Source organism: Falco punctatus (assembly GCF_963210335.1).
Source record: "Falco punctatus genome assembly, chromosome: 13".
NCBI lineage: Eukaryota > Metazoa > Chordata > Aves > Falconiformes > Falconidae > Falco > Falco punctatus.
Window position 1 is genome coordinate 28,760,774 of NC_137593.1, and position 15,868 is coordinate 28,776,641.

The following is a 15,868-nucleotide window of genomic DNA, read 5'->3' on the forward strand; positions in this document are numbered from 1 at the left end:
TTGACTTTGGGCTTCTAGCCGCTAAATATCGATGCCGGTGGGAAGAGGCACCCTGCAAAGGTATTTTGCGTGGGGACGTCAGGAGTGTGAGGCAGTGGTCTTGTCTGGGAAAGCCTCTGTGGAGGAGGAGGAGGGGAATGGAGAGATCTGAACTGCTTTGGGCATGCAAAAATGCATCTGTCAAAACCAATTTCCAGTAGAGCTCTACAAAACACATGTCAGCGGGGGCCGGTGGCTGCCAAATCTCAGCATCTTACTCACAGCCGCCTCTGCCTCACGCCGAATGTGAGAAGAACAGGTTTTATTGGTTTGTTTTTGGTTTGCTGCTTATTGAAATTCAGGCTGTTTTATTTAGTGGGCCGCCTCTTACGCAGCGAAGCCAAACCACACGCACACGCTCGCACAGTATCGGGGAAATCTGGAAGATTTCAAACCAAACAAGGAGTTTTTATGAAACTTAGAAGTAGCTGGAAAAAAAATATCGGATGATTATGCAACTGTGTTGGCACTCTTGTTGCCATAGTCATTAAATGAATCAATATATAGTATAATAAAAATATTTTGCTGCATATTAGTGGAGACTGAACCATGTTCCTTGCAAACACATAACTCTCACTCCACATTTAAGAGTCCCCAGAGCTTCAGGACTTGCAGGGTAATGAGTACAGTGTTGTGGCCAGATATTAAGAATGAGATGTGCTGAACTCACTCTCTTTTATCCTCTTTTAATTTAATTTAACCTTTTTTTCCAGAGGGAAGTGGACAAGCATCCAAACTTTGTGGTTTAACTGTCCTTACCACAACTTCAGGAGGGATCAAACCAGAGCTATGACCACCGCACAATGTTTGGACTAGCTCCTTTCATGTAGTAGAGTAATATTCATAAAAGCTTTTGTGTACTTAAGTGTTGGGGTTTTTTTAATTTCCATTTGAATGGTGGCTGCCAGAACACTCTGATGTCCTTTAGAGGTCAAAGAACAGCTAAATAAAATCATTTCCAAGGTAAAAGGTCAATATATCTGACAAGCATCAGCTCTTTGAGGAGGTGAAGGTTTCTGGTGGGATGTGACAGATGTGGGTACATGGGTCTCCCCATCTCTGAAACCATGAAAGCCACCTCAGCCCTTCCACCCCGTCCTGGGGCTTTTGTGGGGACTCTCATCATGTTGATCTGTCAAAGAGCAGAGACTCGTCACCAGGAGTGAACAAGATCAGAGGGTGCCGCGTTGCTCACGGTTGGACCTTCACAACAGCAGGAGGAGGCTGAAACACGGGCTGTCCCTTGGCGCTCTTGCTGGGGAGGCCAGCGCTTCCAGCTTGCACCCAGCGGAGAGCAGCTGTTGGGGTAAGCGATGCTGAGATGTCACCACCTTCTCCCCTGTGCTGGGATGTGCCACCTGCCAGCAGCCAGGGAGTGGGATGTCCTGCCGGACAGGAGCCTCCTTGAGCTGCTCAAGGTCTGATTCAGTCACATATCTGACCCTTACCCTTTGGGACAACACCTTTGCAGACCTGCAGCCAGGGATTTAACAACATCCCTACAAGCAGCGGCAGGTTTTGGTGCTGCTGGATGCAACCTTTTTGGTGTAAAATAACAGATTTGCCCTGCAACCAATATCAAGGCACAGGAGAAGCCTGGAAAAGTCTGTCTCTCCTGGGTATGTAGGCCCATGGAGTAATCAGGGTTAAGGATTTTTACAAAAAATATTTGACACTCTGCCTTTTCAGGCTGCACAAGCCTTGCTTAGGGGCACCATTCCTAAAATATTTACCAACTGTAAAGTATATTGGCGGTGGGCAGAGTTAAATTAGACTGTCTCATGATCACTTGAAGCAATTTCAAGGAAATACATTTCTGCTTTGAATGGCACAGTCAGATCCTTGTCTGCCTCATTTAATTGCTTTTACTACAGGATACTGATGCTTTAGATTGCAAATCCTTCGAGGCAAGGACTGTCTTTGTTCTGGGCTTGTGGAACACATCCTGCAGCGAAGGCCAGGGCTCTGGCCCAACTACAAACATCTGGTTACTTTGAATACTGTACCCGGGGAGTGCCAGGAAGGCTTTACGGGGGTGGCTGGAGGGTGTGAGGGTTGCAGGGTCCTTGCTGGCACAGCCCTGCTGGGTGCTGACCCCTGCTATTCACAGCACCCACGTTGCAGTGAGTGATGCACATCACCTGCCATGCCTGCGATTGCTCTTGTTTATGGTGGGGCAGCATTTATTGTGCATGCAAATGTCATGCAAATGACTAGCTGGGGAGGGGCTGGAATAAATAATCTTAATTCCAATCTCCCACCTCCTGCTTTTACCAACTGTCAGAGTTTCTTCTCTGCAACCTGCTGAGCAAAAGGCCCCAGATGTGACCTGGGGGCTGGCATCTCCAAGAGATGTTATAGAGAAGTGGAAAAGGCATGATGGAGAAAGGAAAGCTGGCTGGTTCCACCCAAACCGAGTCATCTCCAGCTTAACCAAAGAGCCTTTGGTATAAAAAGGATTTAAATTTAAAAAGGGATTCAGTTGATGGCAAGACTCAAGTGGCCTCATAACAAACAAGACTTACTTAGAACCGAAAAGGCCGAGGGAAAGAAGGTGGCTGTTTAAGAGAAGTGACATAAAGTAGCACCAGGGCTCGTTTAAAAGCATTTCCTTCGCTACCCTGTTCACTTATAGCACTCTTGAAAGCTCCCGTGATTTTTGCTTTACTCTCCGCTCTTTTTGAAGACTCAGCCCACCAAAATCACAGACTCGTAGTTCCCAGGCTCTGCAACAGCCCTGTGGCGCAGCGGCCGCCCGCATCGCTTGCCCTTGCCTCCCCACTTATTCCCCCAGAACGCGCCTTTCTCCTGCCATTGCCCGGCAGGAGGTTTGATTGACTGGGTTTGCGTAGGGGATGAAGAGCACAACAGAGTTGCTTAATGTATTTATTAGTCACCAGCGCAAATACCCTCTGCAAGTTGGCTGGTTGTGGGCAGCCAACCATGGGAGGGATGGTTTAATGCTGACACACACCTCTGCCATCATCTTCAATATAAATTACCTGCTCTCCCATCCTGCCTTGACCTCACTCCTAATCTCTGGGTGCGGCTTGCTTCCCCGCAGGGCTGGTGGTGGCCTTGGCTGGACGGTAAGTGGTGTCATGTCCCGTGCTGGTGCTCAAGTGTTGCTCATCCCAAAAGCTCCTATGTACATGTCGCTCTACCGTGGTGACCTCGATGCCCCTTCCCCGCGGGCTGGACCACCTCTGTGGGTGAGGGCAAAGCACCTTGCCCTCGCTCTCCATCCCCAGAGCAGGCTGGGCTGTGAGCCAGCCAAGCCTGTTCTTCAGGTATGGCTGTGTACCTTCCTCTGACCAGTATTTCTGCTCCAGATCAAATATATGTTGCTGGTAAATTAAATCCAGCCTGTCATGGTCTGTAATTTCCTTTGCAACCACAGGCATTTGCAGGAACCGCTGGTGCGTGCTGCCACCCCATCCCCTTTGGTCCTTGTCCCCCATGGTGCCAAACCACCAGCCCTGTGGAGAATAAATGGGGTTTCTGGGGGAGGGTTAGGCGTGCTGGTCTGCAACCCCAGGGACTGGCTCTAGTAATGCGGCAGGGAACGTGGGTGTTTTTAATCTGCATTCCCAGAGCAACGCTTGTACTTGCAAGTCTGAAACCCTCCAGGAGCCTGGGGGCTTTGTGCTTGCTTCTGCAGAGGCTTGTGCTGTCCTGGTGCTGGTGAAAATTGGGGACTTGTGTGGCTCCAGGAAGTTTGTTTTTAAGGTGCGTGAGGTCCCCAAGTAAATACAAGGATCACCTTTCGCTCCCTTCCTAATCCTGCTTGCGACAGCACCACCCACAAAGCAGGAGACCCAGCACATCTCGGGCAATAATCTCTAGGGCTTTTCGTTTTATGAGCTGTATGTAGGGCTCTGACCCTGCTTCTGTCCCTTCCTCTGTCTTGCAGAGCCTCCTCAGGTCTTCCCAAGGTCATGTGTCTCTCGAAGTGTCTGTCCATCCTCACATCTCTTCCCATGGCTGATGGTGGTGGTAGGATCTTCATTGCTGCTATGTCTGAAAAGACCAGAAGTTTGCTTGGATCACATCTCGCTCCCTTCTTCTGCTGAGCCAGGTGGTCCTGAGGTCCAGTCTCTTCTCCAGCTTCTACTTTTATCCAATGTAGAGGATTTCCCGAACTGGGGAGACATACAGGCTTGCTGCTGTGGGCTTCCCTGCTATTGCTGGATCACATGAAGCCACCAAAGAGTTTGGAAAGAAGCTGAGTCTTCTGGATCCACACCTTTGAATCTGGGGAAATAACATCTGACCTCGCAGGAACCAGGTTCCTTGAGATGTCTGACCACACAGTTTACATTTGGCCAGCTCCAAGACAGGAACGTGAGTTCCATGGCCCATCATTCCCTAGGGACCGGGGCTGACTGGCTCCACACCATGGATGATGCTTCAAGCAGGTCTGTGTGAAATGAAATACTGACTGGAGCAGTCCAAGTCTCAGTCCTGAGTCACTGATAGGGAGGCTGCTGGGAAGGAAGTACCTTCTTTTAAGAAAGATCTGCTCATCCAGCTTCAAACGTAACAGGGACTCCCCTCCTGTGTGTGCACTGCACACCGGGAAACCATCTTCCATGCTGGGATGCAGTGTCTCTTCATCTAGTCTTCCCAGGGACCAGGAAGACCGTCCCAGTTGAGTCTCAGTTGGACTTGATGATCCTTATGTGTCCCTTCCAACTCGAGATATTCTATGATTCAACGCTGGTGGGTACACAGCACCTGTTAAAGCCCAGCAGGCAAGGAATCCTTGAAAAGAATTGGTTGGGGATACCATGGAGGAAAACTGAGATGCCAGATTGGAGCCAGGTGGTAAGCAGAGCTAGTCTGGTCCTTGCCCCATGAAAGCATCAACCCACTGATTGCTAGAAAGGAGTAAGGAGCAGGATGTGAGGAAAGAGAAGAGCTGTGGTCATGTTGAAAGAATTTGACCCACTCTCCTCCCCAGCATATGAAAAGCAGCTTTTGAGGGTTCTGATGTTCTGCAAACGAGGTGAGCATCCCCTGGCAGCAAAAAGGGACCTGCCTCAGTTCCTGCATAGCTACACCGGTGCAAGTTTGGTCTGCCCACGGGGAACTCACCTGGTGGGCAGGCTTCAACTGATGGCTTGTTGTGGATGAGGGAAGATGGTGGGGTAGAGGATGGGACTGGTGGTGTACATAGAGAGCTGCGGGCCTGATTCAGCTTTGCTGGTTGAAGTAGCTGGTTCCTGCTCAGCAGCAGCAAGGTCTTCTCCTTCCAGCTGATGTCTTGGCCAGGAGAGCATGACTGCTGTAGGAGGAGCTCATTTCAAAGCTGAAAAAGACATGCAGCCCCAGGAGCTGTGTAAAACAAACCAAACAAACCCTGTCAACGTGTGATCTCTCCTGCCAGGCACTTAACATCAACCGTATTGCCCTGACAAAGCACGATGAGAAAAATTTGAAACCCAACTCTCCTCTCCTTGTCAGCACCACCATAAATCATTTTCCTCCTGTGCACTCATCTGCAGGCCAAACCGTTCCTTGCCAAGGCTGTTACCCTCTGGGAATGAAAACGCATCAGAGAATCCTCAAGAAGAGGCAGAGTCCCCTGTTTTCTCATGTGCATCTCATTTTGTTACTGCTGTTGGACAATCTGTTGTCTAAGGTCTGTAATTTTTTAAAAGTGATGTTGGTGTAAGGAAGCTAGAGCTGAATTTGTGTCCAAAGGCTGGAACTTCTCTTCCAGTGGGATAAAAGCTTGGGAGATGTCAGTAGTGCTCTCTGATGGTCCCATCTAGGTGGCCAGAGCCTGCTCAGGACAGCCCTTTGCTTCTGCTGTGAGACAAAGCACCTGCGCTGGCCACAGGGAACCTCGTGGAGCTGCTGCAGCACACCAGGTACTGGATGCATCCTTAAATTGTGCCTGCCTTTAATAACTGAAACCACCACGACTTGACTTTTAAATTCAGATTTGTCAGCCTTTCTTGTACTATTTACTATAGCTAGATAAGCTGCCAAGGCTTGGGCAATGCTCCCTGCTTGGGAAAAATGTTCACTGGAAGCTTGTTCATGGGAGTGTAGACCAAGACGCTGCATGGCGTGGGTAAGCAAGGTGTGCAGCCCTGCAGGGACGTCCCCAGCGCTGTTGCAAGAGCTGCAGATTGAGAAATACAACAGCAGCATGGGTTGCTAGCATGACTTCTTCCTGCCCTCCAGCAAATCAGCCCCTCTGCGGCATCCGTCCGTGTCCAAGATCTAGCGGGAGCTGGCTGGGGGGTGGCCAGACCTGGGGAGCACCATGCTGCTGGGGACCCAGGTCCTTTGGTTTGGAGAACGTGGGAGGCTGCCCTAGCCTCTGTCCCTTCCTTGGCCAGCCGGGACTTGTGGCGAGTTCCCAGCAAGGACCCACATCCCCGTGGGATGGTGACAGCGCAGCCCGTGGGGGCGTTTACCAGAAGCTGCGTGCAGGGCGCCCTGATGCCCTTTCGTCTCGCTGCAGCCGTTTGCTTCCCCTTGGGGGGGTCATCAGCTGGGGGTTAGGAGGTTTCCAACCCCATCCAGGATGTGGGGCATTGGGGCAGGGGCATTTCTGCCTGCGGCCAGGCAGGGCAAGGGCTTGTCGGGCACCCCGGTGCATTTTGCTGCATGGAGAGAAATGTGTAGGGCAAAGCCGAAGTTAGCGGCTGAAACAGCTGCTGCTGCGTGGAGGTGGTTGTTACAACAAAGTGAGCGTCACGGGTCTCTGCAGAATAAACTGAAAAGACAGGGCTGTTAGCAAGCAGGTTAGGCATTGCCTGAAAAATGAGCTCAGCAGCATGTCAGGCTCATGGGGAGGATGGGAGAGGAGCAGAGCTGGCTCACTTCGGCTTTTCTGTTGGTGAGGCTGAAACTCTCTTTTGCCATTGAGTAGCGGATAAAAGGGCTCAGCTGTCTCTGTCAGGGGAAAAGGGTCTCCTCACACTGTGCCCAGATCTAGCAAATCTGGGGATGGGAGTGGAAAAAGGGAGAAGGGAAAAGGGGATGCTTTTTTTTTTTGCCACCAGTGATACCCACCTGTCCTGGCAAGCGGTGCTCCTGGGAACGGCTTAGGAAACTGGGAAGCTGACAGCCCAAACCAGCTCTCCTTGTCTTAGCAACGCTATTTTCCCCACTGCTTTCAAGCCTTACATCTGGTCAGACTGGCACCGGACCCCAAAGGTCCTGACCTGGGGGTCCTCTGGCGGGACGCGGGATGAGGTGGGGGCAGGGAGCGCCCAGGGAGCCTCTCCCACGGGCACAATGCACCCTCTCGTGGCGAGCGGCCACGGTGGGTGCCCGGGCAGGCTGTGGGTGCTGGTGGGTGCCCACAGAACGGGGCTTGGCACCTTGGCGTCATACTGGGGCATATATAAGGACCCGCCAGCCCCCCTATAGGGAAACCATTCAAGGAGCTGGGATTTGGTTTCTCCAGGCTCAGGGCACCCCAAGGTGGGCTCCGCTGTTTCTGGCGGGGTCCTCCCACCTCTCTCCCTGCCCTGATTTATGCAGGGAAAAGCAATAGCTTTGACAAAATCCCTGAAGCTGGTTTCCCCTCAGCCAGGCTCAACCTGCCCTTCTCCCTCTGACACTTTTCCTCCCTGTGAGGAGCCTGCAAAATAAATCAGTGCTCTGCATAAACAAAGCCCTGGAGAGGTGCTGGTAAAAAAACAGTGCTGAAGAGCTTCACAAATGCCGTTTTTTCCATGAGAGAAAAGCAGGAGATTTTTTTTCCTCTGTAACCCCATAACTCGGAGGGATTGCTCCATCTGGCCACTCAATTTCCTCCCCTCCCACCACCTGGGAGCCAAATCTCAGTTTGCTGAGGTGCTTCCCCCTCCTCTCACCCCTCCGGGGGGACTGGATTAACACCCCAGTGGTTTTCCCTGCGGGAAAGCTGCTTTGCCGGTGCCTGTGCCTTGCTCAGCTGCGTCCTGCAGCCTCGGGTGTGAGTGCAGCAGAGGGGAGCCGCTGCCGGGACGAGCTGGTCGGGATGCTGCGTGTCTCCCATGGGTGGGCGAGCATCGTGACACCGCCGCAGTCCCCATGCCCAAACTGGCCGGGGCTCGGCGAGCCCTCACGCCCACCTGCTCCCCGCACGCCGCGTTAGCTTCCTGTGACTTTAAAGTTCCCTCGGTGCACAAAGCAAAAGAGGGAGGAGAAATGGTTTCATCATCGTGCCGGAGAGCAGACTTATAAAAACTTCGCGCTCACGCTGCCTTGCTCACTTGCGGGCTTGGAGGGTTTTCAGCACAGACCAGCAGCGGGAGAGGCTGGAGAGGGACAGGAGCCCACACGCAGCCCAGCTGTTTGGGGCTCCCCAGAAAGCCCCCACGATGGGAGTCCACCCTGAAGCCAGCAAATCCCCAGTTGACATCCCCAAAAGCTCTGGCACCTGCTCCCGGAGTATCTTCTGCAACATCAAGGTAAGGAGCGGTGCCGGGCAGGGATGTGCCGCTTCCCCAGTGGGGAGGGAGGAGGATGCTTGCACGGAGAGTGACCCCAACCCATCCCGCAGGTCCCCACAAACCGCCAGTAAAATGAAGGGTGTTTGCTAAGATGCAGAATTTGAAAGTCCACTCCTCGGGCAGTTCTGGATTAGACCGCTGAGGTCCATCCTGCTCGGCACGTGGGAAGGTCTGGGGAACTCGGTGGGTTTCGGGGTGGTACCCCGCAGGGCGCGTGGGTGTTAACCCCGTGGAAGCGTTGTGTGGGCAGCTCTCCGTGAGCTGCGGGGCTTACCCACGGTGTCCAGTACACAGTGTGCTGCTGCCTGGGGAATGATTAACCACATCCTGGTGTGAAAAAAAACCACCACTGCCCTATAATAACACTGACTTGCTTTAAAAACCTTGATGAGCAGGGCATTTGGAGTGACAGAAGCAAAATCTCAGCAGGTTGAAGTGGGTTTTCTGGTGTTGGCTGCCCAGTTACTCACCTGCCCCTATTAGCAAGGTGAGAGCTGTCATCTTAAAGCCAGTCCCTGCCTGAGCTTCAGGCTCTTGAGGTCACTGCCTGCGTGAGAAAACACCATCCACCCTGGCCACCTCTCACGTTTTAAACCCTGCTAACCATCGTGCTTTTACACCACCCCTCGCCCTGTCTTTTTTTCCCTGTGTGGCACATTTTGGCCCATTTTTGGATGGGCACCGAGGCTGCTGCGCACGCTGGTTCCTGTCCCTGGGACACCTGCCTGCGTCGGCCAGGATTTTGCTGGGTGGGGGGGATTTTCATGCCTCGCTTGGCAGCACCTCCACACATTGGCACCCGAAGCAGCCAGCTGCAGTTTTGGGGAATGGTGGCTCCCAACAGCACCTGCCCACAGCAGAGCCGCTTTGGGCACGTGAAAAGGGCCACCAGCTGTCAGGACCCCCTTGTGCTGGTGCTGCTGGTCGTGCTTAGGGCTGGGGTGTGATCTCCCACTAGTGTTACTGAAGAAGAGCGTGTGTTTGCTGCGAGGAAGGGTTTGTCAGCACTTTCCAGCTGAGCGTGTTTTCAGGAGTGTGCAGCCATGGGTAGGGCACCGCTGTCCGGGATGGGTTTGGGTTTTATTTGCCATCCAGCTTTCCTCACCATGTGTGAAGGATGGGGCTGCCTGGTCCCCTTTGGGCTGTGCTCGCTTGCAGCTGGTTTCTGGGCAGCAAAAGTGTCACCAAATCATGGGGCGCCATGGGGATGCTGAAGGGTGCCATGGGGCTGTTCCCAACAGGGTGCTCTTTCCCCCGGAGGATCCCAGGGCTGGAGGCATCATCCCAGATGATGTCTTCCAGTCCTACATCCCTGAAGGTCCCCACTGCCCAGGCTGGGCTATTCCAGCAGGTGACTTAATGGCCTCTTTTGGCTGTGAGCTTCGGGAGGGAGAGTCTGAGATTACCCTGGGTAATTGAAGGCTGCCTCTGGGCTACTCTGGCATGCCTCTGGAGGGGGCTGGTGACCTGACCCCTCCTCTTCTGGAGGTGCTAAGGGTCCCTAACCCCCTCCGGGCTGGTTCAGTAATGACTATGGTGTGGGTTGAGTAAAGTTACCAGAAAACAGCCAAGAACAGAGCCCTCCTTGCAGTTCATGCTCTTTCATGGAAATATGCACAGCTCCCTTCAGCTGCACACTTACAGGGCAGCATGTGAAAATATCCTGGAACTGGAAAAAAAAATGCCAAATGCTGTGCCTTTTGCAGGATGTAAGACTTTAGGGTTAAAAAAAACCCACCCACCAAATAAATAAATGTTAAACCGTTTCTTCATCCCATAGACAGCTGCGGGCTGTGGGTGCCACAGGAGTTGGGCTGGGTGCTCAGCACCCCACATGCCCCAGGGCACATGGTCAGGGCTGTGCCCAGGACCTCCTGGGGCATTTGGCCACGGAAGATGACATGGGGGTGTCACTTTGCTGGCGGCAGGAGCTTTGGCTGTCCCAAGAGGTACCTGGCTCCTGCCTGCACCCACCAGCTCCAGCTCGAAATGCCCAATGTCTGGTGCCTGCTGGGGTTCCAGCCACACCTTCACAATCGGGCCAGGAGCCTGGAGCTCCCCAGTCTGTCCAGGCACCCACTGCTGAGCCCACCTGGGGGTCCTTGGAGGTGTTTTTTGGGGGAGAGGTGGTGCAGCCCTGTGTGGGAACACATGCAAAGTGATTCCTGGAGATGCCAGCAGAGACCTCCCACCTCCTGCTTGCCCTGGCTGGTGCAAGTTCAGCTGTGCTAAGGGAAAACCAACGCGTGAAAAGAAGCATTTCTGTTTAAAAAAGTCAACGGCCCAACACCAGCACCGTGCAAACGCCTTAAGGAACAGTTTGAGCTCTATAAAAACATGCGTGTTGGCATCAGATGGATGATGTGTAACACCCAGAATGGTGGGGAGTCAGGACATCCATCCCTTGGAGCTAAGTTCTTGTTTCTAACAGCAAATATATATAAATTAGCAGGCAATGACACCCCCCACCCTTTCCTGACCTGTTCAGCCTTCCTGTGCTGTCGCATTTGTGTCAAATATATATTACACTAAAAAAATAAATGCTTCAAGGTAGGAAAGCACTAGCCTGTGTGCAGTTGTCAATCCTCTCAGCCCCCCAAAATTAGTAGAAAATCAAAGTGCCACAACCGAATTTCCAGGTTTGGGACGCTGTTTTGTTGTGAACGGCTCAGCAGAGGGCAAGGCGTAAGCAAGCAGCTGGGTTTATATGGCTTTTTAGCTCTCGTTTGTGCAAGAAGCCATGGGTGCTGCAAATAATGCATTAGATAAAGTCTTCACCCAGCACCTAATTGTGTGGCAAGCTGCTGGCATCATCCCACACGGAGACAGGTACTCTAAAGGGGTTTAAATTAGACACAGCGCCCTTGTATAAACTATGGCAGTTTCTGACAGGGACAGTATTTCCAACACAACAAAATCCCCAAGCTGCAGCAGGCTCCAAGTCTTAATCACGAAGCTCATATTTAATCCATAAAGCTCACAGGCCCGGATCGTTTTCAGAGTGCCTTTTGCAGGGCTGGGGCTAAAAATAACAAATTATTTTCCTGTGTAAGTGGTCTCGCTCCTCCACGTTCCCTGCGACGGAGCCCACCATCTCCTTGCACTGGTTCCCATCGCTCTCGGGATGTTCTTCACCCTGATGCTGCTGAGGTTCGGAGGTGCGGGGGTATGGTGGTGCCAGGGATGTGCATCAGAGAGGGAAAGACCCTGGTGGAAAGCAGTGGTTCTAATGGTTCTGCAGAGATCTGAAGAGCGGGACAGGGAGGATGGTGTGGACTCTGGGGATGGGTGGTGTGGAGGTGCTGCTGGGGGACCGGTGCCGAAGCAGGCGCTCAGGGCAGCAGTGAGTGCCCTTGGATGTGGCTACTGGCTTGTACCCGTGCTCTGACACAGCAGGCGTTTACAGCTGATCTCTGTACCCTGCGGGAACGTGGTTGGTGACAGTTCCTTGTTGCCGCTGTGGAAGTTACTCCCTGTTACACGTGGGTATTAACAACTGAAGCTAACAAAGCAATTACACCGAATGGCACCAAGGCTCGGTCTACACTGATATTTAAGGGCACCGCCTGGCTTGGCCAACAGTCTGTTTGCTGTCTGCACTGTATCTTGTGGCTGGAATAAACCTGCTCGTTGTGCTGAGGATTTTGAGTGCCCTCTCAGATGTGACGGGGTTGCTCGACCCCTCTAGAAGCTGGCTGTGTGGCTTGAATCACCTTGAAGAGAGAAAGAAGAATGCAAAAGGCCTTTGGGCCAGTTTTTGGGGCTGGGAGGTTGCTGCTGAGCACTGTCCCCCACGAGAAGCCTAGAGCATCTCGGTAAGCCCGCAGCGGGGGTGAGGATAGGTGATGGTGAGCAAGGACAGCCCCCTGCTTTGAAGTTCACCAGAGCTTCCAGGGTTGTGCCGACTGGCACTGGAGTTTTGAGGGGTTGCGGTGGTGCTGCTTGGCAAATGGGAGATGAAGCCAACCTTCAGGTGGGTGCTAGCACCCGGTGGCACTGGGGACACCGAGGACCTCACAGCCTAAGGGAACAAAACGGGTCTGAAAGGTGGAGGAGAAGTGGATGATTATTCTTTTTGATTCCCACGCATGTCCATGGACCCCACTGATGTCCCCTGGTCCAGAGTCCTAACTGCTGTCTCCATTCATCACATCCACACCCATCTTGCCCTTCCAGACACCCACTGACAAAGGATTATTTCAGAGGCATTAACTATTTGCAGTGCCTCAGATCTTTTTGGCTTCTTCACCTTTATTGTCTCTTTCGTGGGTTTGTGCTATTTTAATTGATAGCTAATTGCTTGTTTGGGATCCCCAGAAACATGACAATGAGGAGAGCATTGTAAATGTCCTGTTACTTAGCTGAGCTGGACGGGTTACAGCTGGAAGCCAGTTAGTTGGAGAGCTCGGGGGAGCAGTGTGAGATAGTTGGGAGCACATGCAGGGGGAGGCTTTTACCCTGCAGACTGCCTGGCACACAAAAGGCAGCAGGAGGATAACAGAGAGTTACTGTCACTGATGTCAGTGGGAGGGAGCCCCGGGGGAGATTCAAAAGCCTTGGGGCAGATTTATTTGGGTGCTGTACTGGAGCAGGGGGAGGGATGGTGTGGGAGGGCGGACAGCGAGGTCGGGAGGGGAGGCTGTAGGCTCTCAGTGTGATAAGGCTTTAAAGCATCCCAGGGTGAAGATACTGGGGCGTGCGGGGTGCAGTGGCTGGGAGCGGGGAGCTCTCCCCACCCTGGGGAGGCTGAATGCCTTCTGCAGAAGAAATGGGAGCCTTGCCTTGGGATCTGACACCCCAACAGCATCGGAGCAAGTGTTTTATCCCTTCCTTTATAAGGGGCTTCAGGAATTTGCTGAGAGGAGTGTATTTCAGAAGCCTGGAGGTGTAACAGTTGTGCTCTCATATCCTGTTGGAAAAGATTATGAATTGCTTTATTTAGCTGTGGGCAAGAATAGAAGGTTCATCAAGTCACTGGTCTGAAGGCAGCATGGCTGTAGGTTTGGAGAGGGAAGCAGCGAGAGAAGAAAGTCACTGTTGATGAGGGCCATTGGTTAAAGCAAGAAAACCAAAGGCTATTCCAACCCTGGGCACTGTGCAAGGAGAGCCGGTGAGCTGGGTGGGTGTTCGGAGCAAAGAGGCAGGCAGGGTCCTTAGGACAAGTGGGGTGGCATGGGGAGAAGGACCCGCTGTGGCTGGGGTCTTCCAGCATTGGCAGCGGTGCTGCTGGTATCAGAAAGCAAAGGCTAGGTCTGGATGGATCTGACACCGTGTTTATGTCTGGTTTTGGTGGTTTCGAAAGGGAGAGGCCACCTGGCCTTCACCAGTAACACCAGCAGCAGGGTAAGGAAAAAGATGGGCAAGAGCTAGACAGCAAAATGGGTTGGAAAGTTTAGTGGGATCAAGGTCTAGGAGACATGAAACAAGATAATTTTATGAGGGGCAAGGTGATTCAGTGCCCAAACACAAGAAGGAGTGGTCAGCGTAGATAAGATTACCATGAGCAAAACGGGAGAGGAGTGTCGCTGATAGGGAGCATGAGGCACGGCCAGGGCTGCGAGCATGCGGGAGGGTGTTTACATACACTTGCGGGTCAGGGAAAATGAAGCCAGGCTGAAGCAGCCTTCAAAGAAATCACGGTCGGATCCTGATGCACTGTAAAGAAGAGCGACCTTTGCAAAAAGGAACGAGCAAAGACCCAAGCACACAGCCTACCCGCAGCTCGGTCTGGCCTCAAGGAGCAAGAAGGCTGCCTAACCATATGCATCGTCTTTTGCAGGAGGGAGTATTTTCTCAGCAGCAGCTTGGGAAGCAGCAAACCCTCGCACCTCACACACTGAGGGTCTGCTCTCAGCGATCCTCCGCAGCCAAAACCCTCCTTTCCTTCTGACATCTGCAGTGGGCACCTGTGTGTTGAGGCAGGGGCATATTTTTATGTCCCCTGGATGCTCCCTCAACAGCAACTGAGCAAAGCAGGGGATGCACAGACCGTGCAAGGGCACTGCGGTATGTGCAGGGAAATCCCATTGTACATTTGTCGCAAAAAGAGCGAACACGTCTTTCTACTTGATAATCGGGAGTTGAAAAGCGTGGATTACTGGGCAGCAGACAGTCATCATTGTGACTAATCTGGGCAGTGGCGTGCTTCAGACAACCCCTAACCACTTTTTTTTTTTTTTATTTGTTTATTTTTTTGCAGTAGACATAAAATTTAGGAGCCAGCTTCTACCAGTGGCCATGCTCCAGGCTCCAAGGCTTGTGTTAAGGGATGGTGGGGATTTGTGCTGTGTGGCAGGATACTTGGTTCTTTTTGTGGAAATGTTGGTTGCTTTTTTCCGTCTTGCATGGTGCTTTTTGATCTATAAGTCTAGGCAGCTGCATGTAGGAAAGAGATACCAAGGAGAGACTTACTTCCCCACACATGCCCATATACTTTTCATTTCCAGCTGATATATTTCTTTTGGACTGAGCAATCTCGGCCATCCTACTGCAGGAGGGTCTCATAGTGTAGTGACTGCTGAGCATATTCAAGCTCTAAAAGAAACAGCCTGTCTTCTCCATGGCTATTTAAAATTTTGAGGATATTCTTGTTACTTTCTAAAGTTCCGCCCTCCCCTTTCTTGTTTCCCCTTGGAAGCTCAGGAGAGTGAAGTGGAAGAAGCTTTCAGAGGTGGGCAGGTTGGGGTCTCCCACTTTGGGCCATGACTTTCCTCTAAGATCAAACACTTTTACTTTGGCCCTCCAGAGCCCAAAATGTAGCTCCAACAGTACTATGCAGAGGGAAGGAGCTAGCAGAGCATCCTTACTCCTGTCCTTCCCAAACGTTTACTCCAGCCAGAATCATTTTGTGCCTTCCCGCAACGACTGCTTTTGGCCAAGTCCTACCTCGGTGTCCCCCGTCAGCTGGGAGCAGCTGGATAGGTTCTGCAAGAATCCACGCTCCTCTTGGCAGCTCCCCAGGCAGCTCTTGCATCCATCTAACAAATTAAGCCCTGGCTCTTTCCACCCATGTGGCAGCAGTGGGCTTGGAGGTCAGCACCGGAGTGTGCTTGTGAGAGCCGCAGTCGGGAGCTGCCAGTGCTTTCTCCTCACAGACTGAGCTGCACCGTCAACATTTCCACCTTCTCTATCTCCAGACAGGGCTGCCAAGCTGAAGACACTGAGAAATGAGGTGAGGGATGACTTTGGACATGAGTGCCGCAACCACAGCGTGAAGATGTGGAAACGGAGCAAGGAATTAACCCTTTATCTGCTTTTCCAGGTGGCAGAGAGGAGGGAGCAGTGGTTGTGCCACAGGTACCAGCATCTTCCCAAACCCCTGGTCCCTGCTAAGCAGAGCCAGGCTCCCACCTGGAGGAATCTCCTGG

At 52.4% G+C, this 15,868-nt stretch overlaps 1 protein-coding gene across 5 annotated transcripts in view; it reads left to right on the plus strand.

The window, feature by feature from the left end:
* SLCO2A1 (solute carrier organic anion transporter family member 2A1) overlaps positions 1 to 15,868 on the plus strand; it is a 71,089-nt gene that overhangs the window by 32,988 nt on the left and 22,233 nt on the right. For all 5 annotated transcript variants that reach the window (XM_080410371.1, XM_080410369.1, XM_080410370.1 and 2 more), the window contains one exon: positions 753 to 8,459. In XM_080410371.1, the coding sequence (XP_080266497.1) occupies positions 8,370 to 8,459 (90 nt within the window). In that variant the 5' untranslated portion in view covers positions 753 to 8,369. The remainder of the gene's footprint in view (positions 1 to 752; positions 8,460 to 15,868) is intronic.